This window comes from Bombus terrestris, chromosome 9 (assembly GCF_910591885.1).
Source record: "Bombus terrestris chromosome 9, iyBomTerr1.2, whole genome shotgun sequence".
NCBI classification, from domain to species: Eukaryota; Metazoa; Arthropoda; class Insecta; order Hymenoptera; family Apidae; genus Bombus; species Bombus terrestris.
In genome coordinates this window covers 14147126-14167461 of record NC_063277.1, presented here as the reverse complement: position 1 = coordinate 14167461, position 20336 = coordinate 14147126, and the positions used below count along the sequence as shown (strand labels likewise).

General features: G+C 41.6%; 1 protein-coding gene across 4 annotated transcripts in view; it reads right to left on the bottom strand.

Annotated features, from left to right (window-relative positions):
• LOC100650848 (disheveled-associated activator of morphogenesis 1) overlaps positions 1–20336 on the bottom strand; it is a 43642-nt gene that overhangs the window by 15367 nt on the left and 7939 nt on the right. Inside the window, exon 1 of one of the 4 annotated variants that reach the window (XM_012312003.3) lies at positions 17043–18850. The exons of 1 other annotated variant lie outside the window; for it this stretch is intronic. Coding sequence is in view for 1 of the 3 variants with exons in the window: in XM_020864422.2 (XP_020720081.2) it covers positions 4490–4507 (18 nt within the window). In the remaining 2 variants the exon portion in view is untranslated. Of the gene's footprint in view, positions 1–4489; positions 4513–15211; positions 15236–17042; positions 18851–20336 lie in introns of those variants that run through there. 2 more of the 4 variants (XM_048409021.1, XM_020864422.2) reach the window with 2 other exon arrangements.

Below are 20336 nucleotides of genomic sequence, written 5' to 3'. Positions count from 1 at the left end.
GTTAAAAGGTTTAATTAAGTATACTTCTTAAGCAAAACGACGCGAGCGATAGAGCCGATCTTCGTTCTTATTTCGCTAAATAAAGGAGCAGCTATATGAATGTGATAGCTGAGTTTCATTGGAGAAAAAGGCGTCGTGTAAGAATATAATGCTCATTGAACCGTTCAACTCTTTCTTTGGTTTCTTAGATTCAGCGTGGATAATCTAATATATAAAAACTCGAAGCCTAACCTATTTAAATTGATCGAACGATGTACAGTTATGAACTATGACGAGAAATGTATGTCAGCCAGATTAAAAATTGGATTAGCGCACGAAATGTCTAACAGTTGACTGGAAACAGAGTTTCCACGGCCATTTTCTCTTCTTCTCCCTCGTTCCTTTGATCGTTGCCAAAAATATACACGGCTTCTGGGAAGTAGATTCCATCTAGCGGAGGAACACGTTGGAATTCAAAAAACTCGAACAAGAATTTTCGTGTAGATGAATGAAATCGAACACTAGAGGCATTTTGGACTTTGTCGTCTCTTACGAAAATAGAATGGGTGACGCTGGAAATTTATTGCATTTCGATATCATTTATAATATTGTATCGATAAAGTATCGATTAATTGGGAACGTGTTATCAAACAGCTATCTCGCGATTGCGTCACTTCGACCGAAATTTATACGTTCCACCGCGAATTTCAATGCTGATTTAAGAGCGTAGAAAACAGTCGATTAAGGAATGCCTTTCGATTATGTATCACGCGCGCAATTATGACATTAACCTTAGAAGAGAAACTCGCTGGTCTGAAGATTCTAATTTCGATCGGAGTCGGGAGAGCCGCGTAGTATTTCATGTGTTGATTTATATTTAGATAGGACGATGCACAAAGAGTTGAGAGCAGCTTCGAATCGGGTTATTAAACGGATGTGTCTACGTATCTCGAACCGATTGCAACGTGATTCACGTGGTGCCTAAGAGGATAAAATTACAAGAAGGCATCGTCGCTGACATGATAATTTATCAGTGAAAATAACGTAAGCGTCAACATTTGCATGCTGCAATGATTGAGATATAATTGTTCAAAAAACGGGGCTTTCGCCTCAAAGAAGATAAAAGATAGAATCTATATGAATATAGCGAGTTTTTATTTGTTCGATCATTAATTCGCATTTCCTAATATTTCTATTAAACAAGCTGAGCTGGTCGGACAGAAAGAGGACGAGGGAATAGCAAAGCGAGCTTCGAATCTCACGGCACCGGTTATCCGGTCTCGGTAGCTATTCTTCATGACCTCCCGCCACTAGAAATCTCGACGTTAAACACTCTCGCGTGATTTGTCATCGTAGATCGCCTCGTGCATCATTTGAGAATGTTAATTGCGAACGGCTTCGTGAGACAGGCTGCACGCGATTACTCTTATTGCGCTCGATACACGCGTTCGAGGATGTACATTTTCAGAAAAGGAGAACAAAAGATACCTAAGTACGACTTAATAGAGCTAAGATCCTCCTTAGTCTCGTCATCGTCGTGTTAATCGTGTTATGATTGCTGCAATTTTGCAGCAATTCAAGGTTTGCTGAAGTGATTAAAAAACGCGGCCGATTATAATTCGAGATACGGAAATTTCCCACATTCACAGAAATGTACAGAAGAAATCGTAGGATCAAAATTGTAACAATTTGTGGAAAGTCTAAAAGCAGCTTTCCAACGCCAGGAAGGGACATAAATCCAATGGTTTACGGTATGCTTGGAAAGAAAACGAACCAGAACGTTTGAGTCTAGCCTGAAATTGACAGCTTCGATGATCGATCTATAGACACCACCAGATATTTTTTCACCGTTGTTTTTTTTTTTTTTTTTTTTAATGGACCACGATGTGTGTGCGAGGCGTCGAAGATAACTTAAAATGGTGACCATGCTGATGTTGATGGAAAAAAATGTTCCAGTGAAAGATTTTGGAATTTAAATCTATCCAACCAAGGTACATAGTTTCGTTTCGTTCCTCGAGGAAAACATGTTTATGGATTCGTAATAAGATATTTTCGAGTGGCATTTGCATGTGAAAGTTTGTTTCTGAAATGGTAATTTCAGTAACTGTTTCCACAGACAGCTATTAGCGTAGTGAAATATTTGTTTCTGTCCGTGTGAGCGCTGTTTATGCGTTAAGATAGTCAGATCGATAAATTTCAAATTGATTGATCTTTCTATGCCAGGAAACAAAGACTCTGTATTAAGTCTTTTTATTAAGTCTTCTTATTGCTATTCACCTTTAGTTGAATGTTTCGTCTCATAACCCATAAAAATGAACGTCGATTTGTAAGAACCGGTACAATAAAACCAATACTTGTGGCTGATTAAGTTTTTACGACGGAAAGTCACGAATTCCTTCCTATTACGATTAGAATACGAACAAACTAGGCCATACTCCATTCAAGAATTCGATTGGATTCCCTTTGATGAAATAAACACGCAACAAAATTCCGTTTCTCTTCAGGAAGTAAAACACGGATTGTTCTCTCATTTCTAAGTAAGAATTCCCGGTGTCCACTCCAGAAGGATCGTGTGCAAAACAGGGAGAAAGCGAGGTCTAAAGAACCTATTCTTCTACTATGTTAAGTGATTGCGATACCCGTTCCGGATATGGAACGCATCGATCAATCGGCGCCGATAAGGGAAGGGCATCCAAAAAGTTTCACTCGCCGAATATCTTCGGTGAGAGTTCGGGCTAAAGAGAGACACCTGTTCGACCGGGAGAAAGAACGAAATCGATAATTCAGCTACTTTTCAGCGACCATTGTTACATACGTTTCACCATGCTCGATTGCTTTTCCATATATGGAGATACTTGGGAACACTTTCGACTCGACATCTCGTCCTGCAAATTTCACAGTGTTCCCTCATCGAAGACAGGAATATTTCGGAGTCTGAGAAAAATCGGAAATTGGACTTGTGTACTAAAATATGATTCATAGTAAAATTGGTCGAATCATTAGACAAGGACAACGGCCTGGCGTAAAGTATATATATGTATACATGCATAATTTGCACTCGGATGCGTGCACAGAATGCGAAGAGATGCGCAACGTACGCAGCGACTTGCACAAGGAACCGTTTAGATGCGGGCTTCTTTTTCTATCTGCTTGTATAATTTTTAATTAGTCGCGGATGCGTGCGATGGTGAATGTACCTTAACGAAAATATCGCTTCTTCCTCGTTGCTTCAAGCATTCTTCTAAATTGAGAGAAAAGACGAGATGATAACATTAGTTGACTTACTTAGTGCTAATTAGTCTCGTGTTTTGTGAGATTTAATTAGCCGTAACCGTAGCAGATTCGACAGAGACATTATATCTCTGCGACGTAAATCGATATATCTCTATAACGAGGAAATGAGTACACGATACTTCGTCTATCGTATCTTCTCCTAAGGTTCAGTTTGCGTTTTCACTTATTTATGAGGATCGTAAGAGATTCTCATAGTCTCTCTTTCGATATCAGTCGCCCCATTGTTAATAATCAGAGCCAGAGAATCGCGAGTAGGATTTCTCTTTTCGATTACGATTTCCATAATCTGCTTCTATAAATGTAACGAAAAAAGAAAATCGCTCGAGCAAATCGCCATTCCAAGGACGATTAAACCACATCAAGATTCCGCAACGCACGATTTACGACAAGAGTGTAGAGCACAATGTGTCCAAGATCGTCAAACGATTGGATTTTCAATCTTCGTGATTCATTAACATAGACGCTTTCGAAATTTTCAAGAAAAACTGTTATACCATGTATACGACAACGTCGCAAGAGACGCAAGATTTTTAGCATGGCATTTCATAGCAATTTAGTTATTGCTGCGGGTGATTCAGTGGTTGTAGCAGGAATCCACAAGCTTTGGGTTGGAATATGCAACTATCGAAGCGAGCCCCTGGCGATCCCGCCGGCAAAAACGATCGAGCCAGACTTAAACCAGTCGATCGTAACGAGGTAATCGCTAAACATCTAGTCAAGTTGCGTTCAAGTTGACCAGAATGGTTCCGAAAAAAGACATAGAACGCGATCACCGACACGGATAACTACATACGTTTGCATATACGATTATGGAGCAGAGTGATTTTCCTATGAACGGTAAAATTCAATATGTAATTTCTACGACGATTATTAATCTAGTTGAAACACGATTATCATCGAGTTGTCAATCCCTACCAAGTGAACAGGTAACTTTTAATTGACGGAAGTGAGCATCGATTTGTGGTATGCCAAGTGATTTTTCACGGTGTAAGAACCACAATCCAAGATCATCTATAGAACTTTACATTTCCGGCTAGCTGCGGAAATGAGAACAAAAACAGTACAAGACTTACATTGGAGCACAAGCGCAAAGGAATTTCGAGTGCAGTTTCTAGATTAAAACGATTTTCAATGTCGAATTGTCGATGTCGAGTTATCTTGCTTGTTCGATTAATCATTTATATGAATATTACAACATTAATCACAAGAACATTACCAGATTTATCTTGCCCATCTTCTCCAGCACGGTGTCCATTCTGGCTGTTGATAATGAACCACTTCCTGGAAAGGAATACCTTTCGGATTATGTCCGCGATGGGATGATGTCTTGCTCGAAGCGTAATCAACTTTTTTTCTCAGACGATCAAGATTTTTCCACAAGCACTGATAAGTTACGCATATCCTGTATCACGGATGGAGCTAAACCGACGCGATATGTTCCCTTAATAAAGCGGTACACAAGGTTCTTGCGACTAATTTCACCAGACTTCGATTTCATTCGCTATCACGGAGAAATCCTGCTTCTCGTCGCTTGGAAACTTCTACGAAGCCGGCTCCATGAAAGAAAGCACTAATCGAATTAATTGATCACGGAGATTCTGCGGTGGAATCGGAACCCTCGTTATTCCTCCAGTCACTATTGTCTTGAGAAAAGCTTCTCATCGGATCTTTCTTTCCTTGCGAGTTATTTTAACAATTTCTGTTTGCCATTGACCAAATATTATCCCGTTTCTTTGTCACGACATCATTTCCTATTCGAAACACCAAATCGAATCGGTCTTCTTCTAATTTTCCTCGTAATCTTATTTCACCATGTCTCGTTAATTTAACGAGCAAGTTCAAGGACCGATTAAACAAAATAAAACCGGGAAACGAGTTTGAGGCGCGAGGTCTCGTCGTGAGCATGGAACGCGAGAGGATCGCGGCTGCGGAACCTTCTTGCTCGCGATTGTAGGTTGAACTGCCAGGTGAAAACACAACACCTCTCAACCTGCACAGGTGCACACAGAGGCCTCTCGGCTGGCCCCTGAAAGGAAGGGGGGCCTACTTGTGCTGCGGGGACTGTTCAGCACGGATACCTTAATCTTTGCTTGACCATCCGACCGATATTGTTTGACGTTTAATATGCGGAACTAACATTAGCGGAAATGAGCAAATTTCAACAACCTTTGGAAAATTTGGCAACAAGATGCTTCCAGAGATTCGTTATCTCTTGTATCGTAAAACTAGGAGAATGGTCATCTTTGAAAGAAACGATTCATAGGTGTCAAAAAGCATCCGACAACTTTACGAAAAAAAGATCTTGTTGCAATTGGCGGTCGGATAAAGCTTTTCGAAGATGATTTTATGCCCTCCTCATTTTTTCTTGGACGCCAAGACATTGATTAAACGAAATTACATATACATGCAGTTCGCTCAATTCGGTATCGGACAAAGTTAATACCAGGTTTAATGACACGCAGGTTAAAACCTTCGCGTCGATAAAGTTTTATTGCTCGACCGAATACTTTTCTCTCGGCCTAAAGCTTTCGACGCTTCGAATGGCGAAGACGTTTCGAGATAAGTTGGCCGGGATGGGCGTGAACGACCCAAATTTTACGCGACTCGGCGCTTTTGGAGTTTTTGCCTTGCTGCCGTGAATGAATATTTATACGCGGCAGAATGCAGGGTAATATGTAATTTGTCAGCACGGTAAATGTACGCGGAGTTACGCGGGTTCGAGGGAAAATGCTTTATGAAGCATCAAAGATACCTTCCTAAATATTGCTTTTATTTCAAAGGAACATGTGCACGTAATTCTAAATAGGAGTGGAGAACGTGCAGTACATTTGGGCTAAAATATCACCGGCTAGCAGCTCTTTCCCTTTCTTGCATTTGCTAGTGCACTTTTCGATGATAGCTCTGTTGCCTACGAAGCAAGATCTGACCACCATATTACGAACCTACGCGAGAAGAGACGCAAGAGGAATTTGTAATTTTGCGATAAGTTTCCTGGAATCGCGCGATATTGTTGAGAACTCTGTAAATTCTCTATCTGTACGTCTTTTCGAAAAAGCGGAGAAGAAACGTAAAGGGTTTTTGAAAGTGCAGTCATAAAAAGACGTCAGCCAAACCGGGAAATACGCAACAGTAACGTGATGCAGAGCCAAAAATGAAAACGTTGCTGGATGCAGAAAAGGTACGAAAATTGTTGGCGTTTTCTCTTGGAAGTTCTGTTCGTTTCCGTGGACTTTTGGTAGTCGTGTTCGAGTACGATTGCGTGTATATTGTACTTAAACGGGCAGCAGGTGGAACAGAAGGTAAAAAGCGGCCAACCAATAGTCAGTCGTGGAAATCGCGAGAGGTGTACGCGTGCCACGTGCTTTCGAGTCACGAGAGACATAGCCTTCCACGGGCTGGAGGAAAGATTAGGGGAAAAAACAGGCAGAGCTTTGTTTCTCGTTCGAATTAGGATGCTGAGGACAACGATGTGGAAAGAAACCGTCCTTGTTTGCCTGTCTGCCGACAACCTTGCAACGGAATGCATTCTCGTCTCTTCTCGCTACCGAACGACTGGTTTTTCTGCGAGTAAAACGAGACGCACGAACGTGATCACCAGATTTTTTCCTGTTTCCACGGGGGAGGAGAGTTCCGCCGTCGTGCTCGATCACCGGCCTTGAGCACATTCTTCGTCGCGGTGGTCCTCCGAGTCCTGGCGACATTTCAATCGAGTTAATTCGAATCCAGTGAACGTCGAGTTTGCAAATTACGCTTTGAACACACCGCGAACTGCAGATCGAGGTTTATTGGATCCGAATTGTCGGCATCGTTCGTTTTATCGCTCGTCAAAGTGTCTCACGAGCTACGGAACGCAATGTAGATCGAATGATTTAGCATTTACATGATCGTTGCGTCTTTTTACAAGATCGAGAGCAAGATCGAGAAACACAGCTTTAAATTATGACGGTCCATCGTTTTTTGAATGCTGCGATTTACACGAATCGGTATTTTTGTATATTGCTTTAACAAATACCATTTACAAAACGCTTGAAGTCGAGCTGTGCCATGTTATATTCTGCGTTCTGACAATAGGAGAAAAAGGAGATAAGAGGAAAAATTTCATAGGCATATTCCATCGTTCAGGAAGACAACGCTTGTAAAGCATCGAAGAGACGAACGGTTGTAAAGTCGGCAGTATCGGCCTTGTAACCAAGAAAGAGCAGGTATGTACTTGTTCGCGGAAACGCAGCACACCGAAGGTAGAAATAGAGGAAGGTTTCTCCTGCTCGTTTTCACCGGTAATGTCGGTAACGTTGTACTGGTCTGCGCCTTTACGCGCATTCCTGCGATAACACGACCAAACGAGTCGACACGATCGATTAGCAGCAACGCCATTAACCATCGTCGGCTCGCGTAACCGAGCCTCGCATTTCCATCGATATTTGAAAAGTGTCAACCATTCGACAAAATTATACGCAAATATTGTATGTCACAACGTTTGGAACATCGAAAATATTTCGAGGGCATAGCGTATACAGAAATTTATGGTCAATAGTAGAGTCTACATAAGTCTGAATAACCGATCAGAGAAATTGAAATTAGTCAGAATGATATTTACGACAAAATAGTTTGACTATATTTTAGATTTTCAATTAGACGAATCTCGTTAGTACTTTTGCGATCGATTAATATTTTTATTCGGTATTAACATTATAAGTTATGAAAAGGTATATGTATTTTTTTTCAAACCAATAATTTAAGAGAATATTTTAATTCTCAGAGGATTAAAACCAGATTAATACTCTATCGATAAAATAATTCCTTCCTTCATGCACGTGTTCGTGTGGATCCACAATTAATGACGCAAATATCAATCATTGCGACTTATTTTATCGTTCGCAGTGCAAAAGTATATGGAAGTAGAAATCGGCATCTAAATCGATGTGGAATCATTAAGAGAGTTGCCTAATGATGCCACCATATCAAATAAAAATTATTACGAGTGAGAATGGCGCATTTTGCTACCTCGATTACATCGATCGTCACGATTATAGTCGCATGAGTGTTCGCATATTGCGTTTAGTATCCTTATAGACTCAATAAGAAAGAATGCTTCGCATCCATATGATACGTTTAATGCAATTGACTGCACGCGTCAGGCATAAATTCAAATAGAAAAATAGAAAAATTGAAGGTAAACACGTCTATACAAACATCTGAATACAATGAACTCTTAACGATCAGCCTAAGAGAAATTGCATTTGTCAAAGATTTTCCACGCTCACGCACCAACTGACTGACGGCAATAACCAATGCTTGTTTAAATTCACAAGCGTTCACAATTCGCTTGTGAATGCTTATTACGCGTACCTCGGTGATTTCAATGACCGCATAGACGCGCAATAAGACTTGGAAAAACATGCACAAAGCGGTGCAATGTAAAACACGATTCTAAACAATTTAACGTGGAACGTGTTATGGAAGAGTCGCATTTGAAAAGGAGATAATCTCATAAATTTCCAATCCACGTTTCACCTTCCCTTGTGCAACTTAGATGTAAAGGACCACCTACTAGAAACACGGAGCAAACGTCTTGAAACCACAATCTTAAACACGCGTGAGTGGTACAGCTTGTTACTTAAGTGGTGCACTTCACGTGCTTCAAAAGACCACCATACCCAGCCAGATAAGGCGATTTTCAAGCGGAATGCGTAACATAAACTTTTGAAAAGTAGTGCGTTGTCTTCTGGCTAACGTGTGGCCAATCTTGGTTGATGGCACCGTGTATATCGCTTAGAATTTAATTATATCTTCATTCACTTTGCTTCCCCTATATGAATTCGAAGTTGTTCCAAGTTCTGTCTACAACTTAACAAAGTTCTCCTTTTTCAAGTTCAGCCTTCCATTATAGGTCGATTATATACATATGTACACTCCCCCGATACATGCGTATGTATTTCGAGGTCCTAATCGGTGTCAACTACTGCACGTATCGACCTACTGAGAAAGACCCGTTAAGTTGGACCTCCCTTCCCCTCTCTTCATCTTTTTCTCTGTCTATCTTTTGACTTTTAGAACACCGAACGACTCACTCTACTACGCTGCATCATTATGCCATTTAAGTAAGAAAATCGCCAGAGTTCCCAGAACTTTAGGCTGATTGTAATTTTATCTAACCTAAGTTCTTTAAGAATTCGCAAGATCGATGGCGATGCTAAATATTAACGGAAATAACGTTATTCAGTGAAATGCATTAAACGCAGAGTATTTGAGGATTTACGAGACTGAGCTACACTGTTGTATCGAGCGTGGGCGCTCAGACCGTCGCGTGGGCTCATTCAAACATTATTTCGTTATTCCATTCTCGTTTGTGCTGATTTCATGGGCACCAAACGTCCGGCCAGCCACCTTCGTGACTTTTCCCGACTATTAACCATTTTCTGCACGTTCTGGACCTTTTGTCCAACACGATGCTTCATGGATAAGATATTATGGATTTACATATGTCAAACAGACTGTTATACTGCAAAGCAAACTACCGTTACTAGTCTTCGTACTTTTGAAGTTCGCGAGAAAAGACAGTTACGTTCTAGATTATCCAGCAACATTTATACAATACTTACGGCAGGTCGTCGATTTCACAGAAACTTTAAGTGATTTCCACTGTGCTTACTACAAATCCAGAGATATTGATTATTTAAGCAAGAACTTAAGCGTACTTATGTGTATGACAATGTTCAAGGAAACACAGTCATAAAATATTAACATGAAAATCGTAGCACGCAACTCGAAAGAAAATGACTATAATAAGCGACAATGACGGAGGAAGCGTCACAGAAATAAGTATAAAAAGCTGCTCGTAATTTCAAGATATTCGGGTCGCGAACTTTAAAGGCCGATCTCGAACATTAGACGTTTCTTGCACGTTCGTTGTTTTTTGTTCGACAAATCGATCATTTCGATAGGTGCAATGAATTTAAAACGGACCCATTTTCGAATAAATTAGAACAACTGATAGGGTCCCCAGTTCTATTTTACGTGAAAGAAAATTGAAAATATTCTAAGTGAGATTCTTTGACTTCAACTTTGAGGAAATATCATAAAGATTGTTCGATCCTTTTACTAGTAATAACCGTGACACAGCGTATATCTGATGCTTGATAAAAATCATGGCACACTGACCTCCAGTAGTATTTTAGAATAAATTTACTGGGGTCCACCGACGTTAACGGTGCCCGATTCCGATGCGGGGGACACATTTTCGATTCGATAGGCGTGCTGAAAGGTCGATCTACGAGGATCTACGTGATTGTCGCTTCGTTGCCATTGTTTTCGTGACTCGCCTTTCTGCAACCGACTTAATTACGATTTCATGACACGTAAGTCGGTGTGCAGACGATACTATTTCGTATGCACGTCCAGGAAAATTCCGGAATATTGTTATCGAATGGCTGCAACAATTTACAATAGTTGATATTTGATCCGATAAAACTAAAGCTTTTAACGAAATCTCCTTGGAGAAATCTATCTCGATTATACATAACAGAGAGGAAGTACGGTTTAAAATTCAATGCCTTTTATTCGCCTTCAAAGCCACGGACTGAAGTCCACTTCCGAGGCGTTCTTAATTAGCCTGCGAAGTCTAGTAGCCCGAAGCTCGGTCGAAAGAAATCGGAACACACGACAGCATGAAACATTTCCATGGCCGTTATTCCAGCAACATATTGCCTTTTCTCCGATTATCTTGACGAATCGTCGAACAAGGTCTTTCGTGACAGGGGTGCGCGATGCGAGGGAATCTAGTCCAGTTCCAGCGAGCAGATCGAAGAAAATCACACGAAAGAGACGTGTGAATATGTAGATTAATCGGTTGTTTGCGAGCAAAACCAGCGAAGGATAGGAGTGGTTCGATTCGCGCGCTACTCGATTACTCTCTTATCTATCGTAGTAGGTTAGTGGGCCGTAATTTTTGCCGCATCCTACTGCGATAAATCGTCTATCTTGACCGGCCGATTTTTCTCTTCGTTTCCTCTTGTTGCATTCTTTCATCGTTTCGAGGAGAAACGAAAATTTCACGCATGAAGGCTTACCTAAGGAGTTTAACTGGAAGGCGGTCTTTCTGTAGTACCGCGGTGTGCCGATGATAGGTTGCACCGTAAGATTAAACTAGTCGCTGATAAGCTCTTCAGGCCGTAAGTTCGCCTCAGTCATGCCAATACAGCGTTATCCTCGCCGTCAAATAAGACATAATAAACCGCATCTACCGATTCGTGTTCGGCAATGTGGAACTGACGCGTGGAGGAACTTTCGAACTTGAGATGATAAGCTACTCTCACGACGGGGTCGTCGATAGATCATCGTCGCGTGTTCCTCGATTTGTTCTATGTACCGTTGAACTTAAATGCCAGGGTTAAGTAACGCATACTCTCGCGAGAAAAGATGAATTTACGAGTGAACGCTTACTAAATTAACTTGTTCTATCCACGGTCACGATTATCCAGACGCTCGGCGTACTTGTACACAACCACGCAATTCGCATTTATCAAGCCCACTTTCTAACACGTTTATGGAACTCGACGATATGTAAATCTCGGGCTTTATCAGAATATAGCCGAAGCATTCTTTACATTTTATAAAAATTCCTATCGTTCTTGTAAAATTACGAGCTAAAATCCTTCAGAAATTCTTCACGAAGCTCAATGCTGAAATCATCTAATGCCTATAATCTTCCTTTTTCCTCTCTCGAAACGGAAACACCCTACCGTAAGTTAGTCTATCTCCGACTAACTTTCTTCACGGTGTTCGCACGAAATACGTTCCTAATTCGCGGCTGAATCTCACTGGTGAGTCACTCGACACACACGAACAAGGATTGGTGCTCTTCGTGGGTGGAGCACGAAACCCTTAGGCCCAGACGAAATCAATAATAGCACGCCTCCGCGATATAGAACGCATAGAGACAAATTCGTCGTACGATAAATAAGAAAGAAACGGAATGAGCAATGGTGAAATTCGAGCAGTTACCTCTAACCTCCAAGAAACCGATTGATCTTCGCCTAGAACGTACTGACATCACCCTATGGTGATTCGCGATCGATCGATATTGCCTGCTCACGATTCCAGCTCAGCTCTGGAGATGATTTAATTAAAAGAACTCGAATGACAAGGGCCAGGAGTCGATAGTGTAGTATTACCTCTGTTCCCCTGTCACTGGATTGCTGCCAGTATATCCGAGCTCCTGTCGGATTAAGCGAATAGGAACAGCTGATACTCTGGCAGTGAAGTTTTCCTAGTATCGTGTTTGCGTGTTTCGAATTGGGGTTTGCTCACATCACGAGGCTATATATAATAACGAAATAATTAACTCGTGGAGAATGAACAGGTATGGGTAATCCTGCGCTCTCTGATGTTCAATGTCAGTCCATTGATTGACGTTCGACTTTCGATGTAACGGTAAATGATGAATCTATCGATATGCAATGATGCAAGTATTTGAATAGGAATACAAATTTATTACACGAAACGAGATAGAGAGAGAGTGAGAGAGAGAGAGAGAGAAAAGTTCATTCAGACAAATCGTTGAAAGAACAGAAATCAGATAAAGAAAGATTTATATTCATCGTATTCTTGCAACGCAAGTCTTGTTTCAATAAACGAAGCCTAGTCACCAAATTCGGATAATTTCTCTGGTTAGGAAGAATCTATCGGACAATCACGGAGTCCCGTCCCTTCTTCGGATTCCCCACGACGACGTCGCCACCGCGTGCAACATCTTGGCACGAGTTCAAGCATTCGTTATTCCTTGCACGCTTCACGGCTGCCCCTCTTCATTCCGCTTCTTTGCGATGTGGCGACCAGCTAGCGACGGTCTTTTTCTTGGTTATCCGTATTCACGATTTTAGGAGACACTCACAACGACGAACGAAGGTCGAAGAGAATACAAGAGATACAATATTTCGTAGAAAAGCCGATTAAATCCCAACATTAAGCGGTATTTGCATTCTAATCGTTACTCGTTTGAGGAAGTTTATAATTCTTCGTTTTCTGTCTGGAATGTTTCTTCTTTGATTACTTTCTCAACCAGGAATTAAAGTTTTGTCGAATTTGATCCACCAAGATTTATATTATAATGTTCTGAAGACGCTTTGCTTTCACTTCGTTAGCTTTGAGATAGCTCGCAAGCTTATTTTACTTTATATTCCGTAAAAGATAGTATACCTTAAAATCTGTGAACCTGGTACTGCAGCTTGGAAAACAGAGTTATACTTAACGGAAGCCATTACCTAATTAATCCAATCGTTTTCTATCGGCCCGATAAAATTGTAATAGAAGAGCGCGGTGGAAGGGAGGAACGAGTAAAATTCGGGCTTGTTCCGCATTTTGACAGGTGAAAAATTGTGAACGCATTCTTGCTTGCCAGTCTGCTTCGAAAGAAGGCACGAGCACCATCATCTTCTCTTTGTCGATGAAATAAAAAATAAAATAAGATTAACAAGGGAACGAAGATTGCCGTTCAAATGAGGTGGTCATTAAGGCGATTGCTTATTACTCATGCCAGCTCTTTTTGCGACATCACATTTTTCACCAGCGATTTCTTCGCGTGCTAAGAAAAAAAAAGAAAAAAAAAGAAACGGTTTACGGTATCCTGACGGGCCAAAACGATAGCGCTGTTTATGCTATCAGCTCGAGACGTTACCACTTTCACAATGTGTCTTAGACCGTCCAAAGTCCGTAGAATCACTTAAATTAGTTCGAAGTTCGTTTTCTATAATCTCTTTCAAGTCCAATCCAAATGAAAATTAACGAAATTTAAATCGATACCGAGCTGTTACAGCGGTCTGGTCGGATATTTAAGACGACGGGGAACAGCAAATTAGAAATAAGTTTACCGTTAGAGAGTATCCGAAGCGGTGCTCGTTCATCGTAAAAGCAACGAGAACCTACACTTCATTAGAAGCATGGTTATTATCGTGGCACGTAAACCGATAATTTATATCGAAAAGAATCACTTCCGTGTTGTGGAACATCGTCATATTTAATTGTAACTCTTCGAGGTAAGTAGGAGCAACATTTCACGTATAGCACGTTCGTTCCACTGGTCTCGTGCCGTCAACCAAGAGAAACTCATTCATGATACATGATGCTCTTGACATTTGACGATAAAGAACGTCCAACTGTTTGCCCTCTTCACCGCTACTTCTACCTTCTGGTCGTGTTTTACCAAGCCACTCGAACATTTTCGGTAACGCCAGACCTTCAAAGGCTATGCTTTATCTCTCGTGCGATAATACTCTTATCTTGCCCGACATCTGTCTTTTAGGGTCGCCAGAATTTCCAAATTCCATAAGAAACAGCTGTGGATAACAAGCGAGTCTATCGATCATTAATTTGCGACTTCCTTCGAGGTAGTTAGGAGCCTTAACGCAGGAAGCAATAGTATTTATGAAAATTTATTCATTTGGAATAGAAACTTGGTTTTTGTTTAAATACATAACTATTTTATTATAAATCTTGTATTTTCCTCGTTCTAATAGCAGCCATAAACTTCAGCGTGGACTGAATTTTATTAATGGACAGTAACGTAGGATTAACATTTCCCCTAATGATTTGATTTAGTTCGGAAAATAAATCGCTACGTACATCCATCTGTCTAACTTTTTATTGTTACTTTATCGTTACTTTGACACGAATGCTGCACTACTTCTTTGCCGATAATGCTCGAATCTCCTTTCCATTCCACGTATTAACCTCGAAACGTTAATTTGCAGTTAGACCTAATCACCCGAGCGATCGGGAACTGTAACAAACCTTTCTCTAATTTCCGATGTTATATGAAAATAACACGACCGACATCAGGACCAAACTCACTAATGAGAACCAGTCTCGGCATGGTAAATCCATAGGGAAACAGAGAATCAGGGTCGACATTATAAATCTATTAAACATTCATTCATCTAACCTTGACTGTGTCGAGGTGGGAAAGTGGTTTAGACAGCTAGAGAACTTGTACTTTCCACGTCGATTTCCTGAAACAAGAAAATGTGCTCCTAATAGAAGAAGCCCTCGATGATGGCTCTCGATCAAGCGCGCGTAAATGTCGATAGACGTCACGGAAAAAGGGAAGAAATTACGACGGTTCAATTGCGTAAACGATGGAAGAAATGTATGACGGGTTTTTTCGTCAAGCATACTTCATTGGCATTAATTGAAATCGAGATTCTGATCAGCAAAGCATAATTGAATAATTAGTTATAATTTGTTGAATTCGGTATTGAACGAAATGCGATTAAAGTATGTTATCTTCCAATTTATAATTCAAGATCAGATTATTGTTCTCTGTTTCGAAACGGAATTTTCAGGGAGATCGACCGAACCACCGCGTCGGTCATCTCCACATCACATAGGACCCTTCCAAGGACATAGTGCGCTGAAGACTTAATGGAAGAAAGAGCACGAGATCTTAAAAAAACCACTACGAATCGTCTTACACAGATTCCACGCAAAACACACAGACTTCGGCAATAACTTTCAGACATACAGTTTTCCTCTATCGCAAACACTTACTCAATTATTATCTCTTATTTCTCTGTGTCGAACTTGAAACGAGTAGTAATTTTATTCAAATCGAAGCACCATCCCGCAACATTTCCATTAAATTCCTGTGTTAAGATAAAATGTGGCAAACGTTGATGCTTTTTAAGCAAGGCCCGCATTTCTTCATTCCGAAAGTTCATTTCGTAATAGCAAATCATGTGCCGGGAACGGCTAAATGACAAACGTTGTTCTAGTGATGGTTTTCGTAATATCCATGAGGGAAATACCATTGCAATGTATGGAAAAAGAAATCGGTTTGAAATCCCGAGATACCTTGCCGACGATCTATCAGCGGTCTTCGTTTCCTGCATCGTCGAAATCAATCTGATGTCCAGTCACTTTCATTTTCATGCTTGAACACGATCCGAAGAGAGATAGCGCAAGAACGTTAATTAACGCAACATCGCATCCCCGTCATCTTCCTGGTCCTTGAGTTACGTAAAAACAACAAGTGACTTGCAATCGACGGCGACACCACACAAAACGGAATTCCGTGTTGCACGTGTATCACGTGTCCGCGGCAACTCGACAACGCGTCAACGATACTCGCCACATCGAGAGGATCTCTGGTGGTCTAGCGGAACACTTCGAAATGGCTCGTCTAGTGGTGTATTGCATCTGACTTGCGGTATTTTCCGGTATGACAGCATCATGAAACTCGATGATGCTTGCTAGATACAGATCGGTGACTCGTATACTTCCGAAGAGATGTTACCATCGCTAATCATACGCGATTTATTTCAGTAGCTAATTGAACCGTTTAATTCAAAAGTGGTATAGGTAGAAAAAGTTAATTGCTGAATAATGAAAGGATAAAGTAAAAATTCTGTAAGAGACCGCGTAGGCGATTCTCACTTATTTTGTTAACCACCGAGAAACTAATGAAGATACGCTTACACAACATAGAATGTACAACATAGAATGAAGTTGCGGTTCGAGCTGCGATGTTAAACCAAATAGGCAAAAAATTGACTTGTACCACTTTTGCATTAAGCAATTCAATTATTTCTACAATTTATATAACGATGTACAACGATATTCGCGCTTCCGGCTTGGACTCGAATCAAATTCATAATAATTTTTCGGATCGCGCCGATGAAAAAATGATCCACATCCTCCGGTCAATTGCCCGACTGCTCGACACGGATAAATTCGTCTATATTAAAAGATAGCCGACAAAGGGTGTTCACACTTACGAGTCAGCGGGAGTGGCGCTCGTGTGACGGCGCGTGCTGGTCGATCTCAACAAACGACATCTTCTAACGTCGATTTCTATTGATCCTGTGCAGCTGATGCTTCCAATACATGTAGTTCACGTTCAAGCGTTAAATATCCTCTCGAAACGCGCTGGAGTGCGGCTCACTTTCAACGACATCCCTCTTTGACCAGATCGAAATAGGAACGGGGAACTGCCAGAATCTATATACACAAGATCGATCCCTTCGTCTCGCAATAAAATTCCCTTGATCGGAACGAGAGAAACGCGATCTTCTTTGCTACTCCACTCACTTGCACACACTATTGACAATCGATTGAACGGTATATCTTTAGTAATTACGTAAACGTTGAATCGCACGGATGATTCACGAAAATGCGCGTTCCGAGTTGGAAGATTCCACGAGGAAAGATCTCGCAATTCTCGGCAGACGCTGCTCGTCTACCACAACGGGCACGAGAGCGTCGACCACGTGGTGGAAGAAGCGAGTCTCGACACGACTCGAAGGAGTCTCCGGCGAATTCTGCGAAGTCTTTGTGTGCGTCTACAGGCACGTGTGTCTGCGTGAAAATGCGTGTTTCTCGCGTGTCACGTGGCCCTTAAGGCTGGCTCACAAGGGGCAGAAGCGTGGAGACCGAAAGCCATTGTTGTCGTCGCGTTAGCATCGGGTCTGGCTGCTACTGCCTACGCGAAAGAGTCGTCGATGGAGGGTAGTTTATGGCACGGCACCCCATAGGGGACTGGAGCCCTCGTACCATGGACCAAACATCTGCCCAAGTCCCCACCACTGGTTGCCCTACCGCGTTTCGACCAGCCGGGTTATACTCTTCTTTTTTATGCTTTTTCCTTCGGTACGGCCCGAGTTTCTCGACGTTTTAGCCCACGCTTCTTAACCGCATGTTCGCTCGAAAATGGTAAACAGAGCGAGCGAGCAAGTGAGCGAGCAGAGTACTTGCAACCGGGCGTGTGTACACGGTGCAATTTGCGTGGCGATGCGTACTAGCTAATGCTCGCGGGAAAGGAACGCCGAGGGCAGCGATGTCGAAGCGATTAGGGCGGTTCCAGAGATGCATAATGCATACGCGTTGATGCATGCCTTCTATGATCGATTTCATGGCATTGTTTTAAGCGGGTCGCGTGTTTGTAGAGCGCAGACTGTACCACCCGAAGATACGTCTCGATCCAATGCAAATATCATAGAATCGAATAATAATAATTATTGATCCAGCATCCTTGGAATTATATAAATTGTTCGATGAGTGTGGAGTTTATTCTGATGTGAATGAACAATTTCAAACGTCGAGATCTTGCCGGAAATGCAATGCTAATTTAATGCGTCACCACACCCTATGTTCCAGCGGCGTTCATGCCCCATAGCAACACCGTAATTAGGATTGTTTCACGGTTTATTAAGAACGAGTTGGCCACGCTTTTGGGTGCGCCATTCCGTGCCAACACTCTGTTCGTCGATAACGCAAAGCGTTGCTTTCCGTGAACCTGTTCGCTCAGTTGGAGCTATTCACGTTAAGTGTAACAAACGTGTGATATTTTTTCATTAATTACCCGCAAACCTTGAACCTTATTCGTGAACAACGTTTTCGTTCCAAATAACAAATACGACTCAGGAATCGCAATATTTCTCGAGTATCTCGATTCGTGTCCGTCTTTGATTACTTTTTCAGTGATCGGTACGCGCAGCGAAAGGAAACCAACCACTAGAGTCTATTACAACAGCGTGCACGCACGCAAACGTCGCCGCGTTAATTATATGCGAGCGGAGAAAGAAAGAGTACGTAACGCGTGCATAACGATTTTGCGCGACGATCGGCACGCCGATGACGCGCGATCTAGCTGCAAATTGCAGCTGGTCGCAGGAGGGTTGGCTCTACAATTGACAGCAATTGACGACAATTAGGGACAGGAACGATGACAGTCGTGATTTCGTCGATGAACGGGACGACGCGACGCGAAGCTGTGGAACGCCTTCGGATTTAATCCATGCCTCCGACACTTTCGCTTAACGAGACCGCGCGCACTTTAATGAAAAGTGTAACTGTATTCGTATCACAGTTTCACTCGATTCAAATTATAACATAAAAACAGGATAAACGCTACAGCTAATTATCTAACGTTTCGATTATGATTAAAAACGGACTGAATAACGATTCTCTAATAGTTTAAAAAGGAGAAATCCAATGAATAAATTCAAGTTTAAAAAATAATAACCATCGCAATTGTTGTAATAAAGGAAAGAGATTAACGAGATAATTGCAGAACTTTTGAAAGCTACGAATATTCGCGATCCATCTTTTGCTATAATTTCCACGAATGGCTCGCCGAGTCAAGAATGCCATCCATAACCTTTGATTTTGCTCGAAATTAAAGTATCTTTGGATGCCTATTAAGGCATTTATGTCGGTCGTTTTGCCAAAAACTGTCGTACTGACGTGGTCAAATATAGATCATGGTTGCGGCACAATTATTTCTGTAACTTAGAAGAAGGAAAGAGAAAAGAACAGTGGCGTAGAGCCACTGATGGAATATCTTCATCGAATCGAGTTGTAACAAGGACATAATTTCGAACGAGACTGGACGAAGTAAGAGGCGAGACCACCGGTGTCCTTGATGCCAGTTTCTCCTAACAAGGGTTGCCGGTTGGTCTGCTGAAGTGGCTACGCGACCAAATGAACATCCCATAAAGGGACGCGTTGAACCTTTCCGAGAAAGTCCAGTTGGGATTCCAGGGGAGGAAGAAAACCTTAGGGACGCGATATATGCATGGCTCGATGAGGCAAAGAAGGGAGGACAGTTTTCAGGGAAGAGAAATGTCCAGCCACTCGAGACCCTCTGCATTTTCCTCTTCGAATTCGCAAGAAAGCTGAAAATTATACTAATTTTTACTTAAATAATTAACTGAGAGAATGGAAAATATTTTTTAATCTCGTCGTCTTTGCGTTTTTGCCTTTGCCATTGTTATTGCACTATTGATTACAAGTGGAACTCGAAACATCAAAACGTACTACATATTGATTTCTCATTCACGTGAGTCATTGTTTCGTCTCGAGAGATTTGCACACGTTCGTTTCACACCTTGGAGGGTGTTTGATGAAAAGATTAGCCGGTGCTCGTGTACCTTTCTCGTCTAGCTCACAATACAAACAGTTGCAGTTTGAAATCCGAACAAACATCTAGAACTATTCGACAAATTAAAATTCATCATAATTTCTCCTTTACACTCCCGCCTCTTCTACTAGAATTTTCACAATGGCTGTAG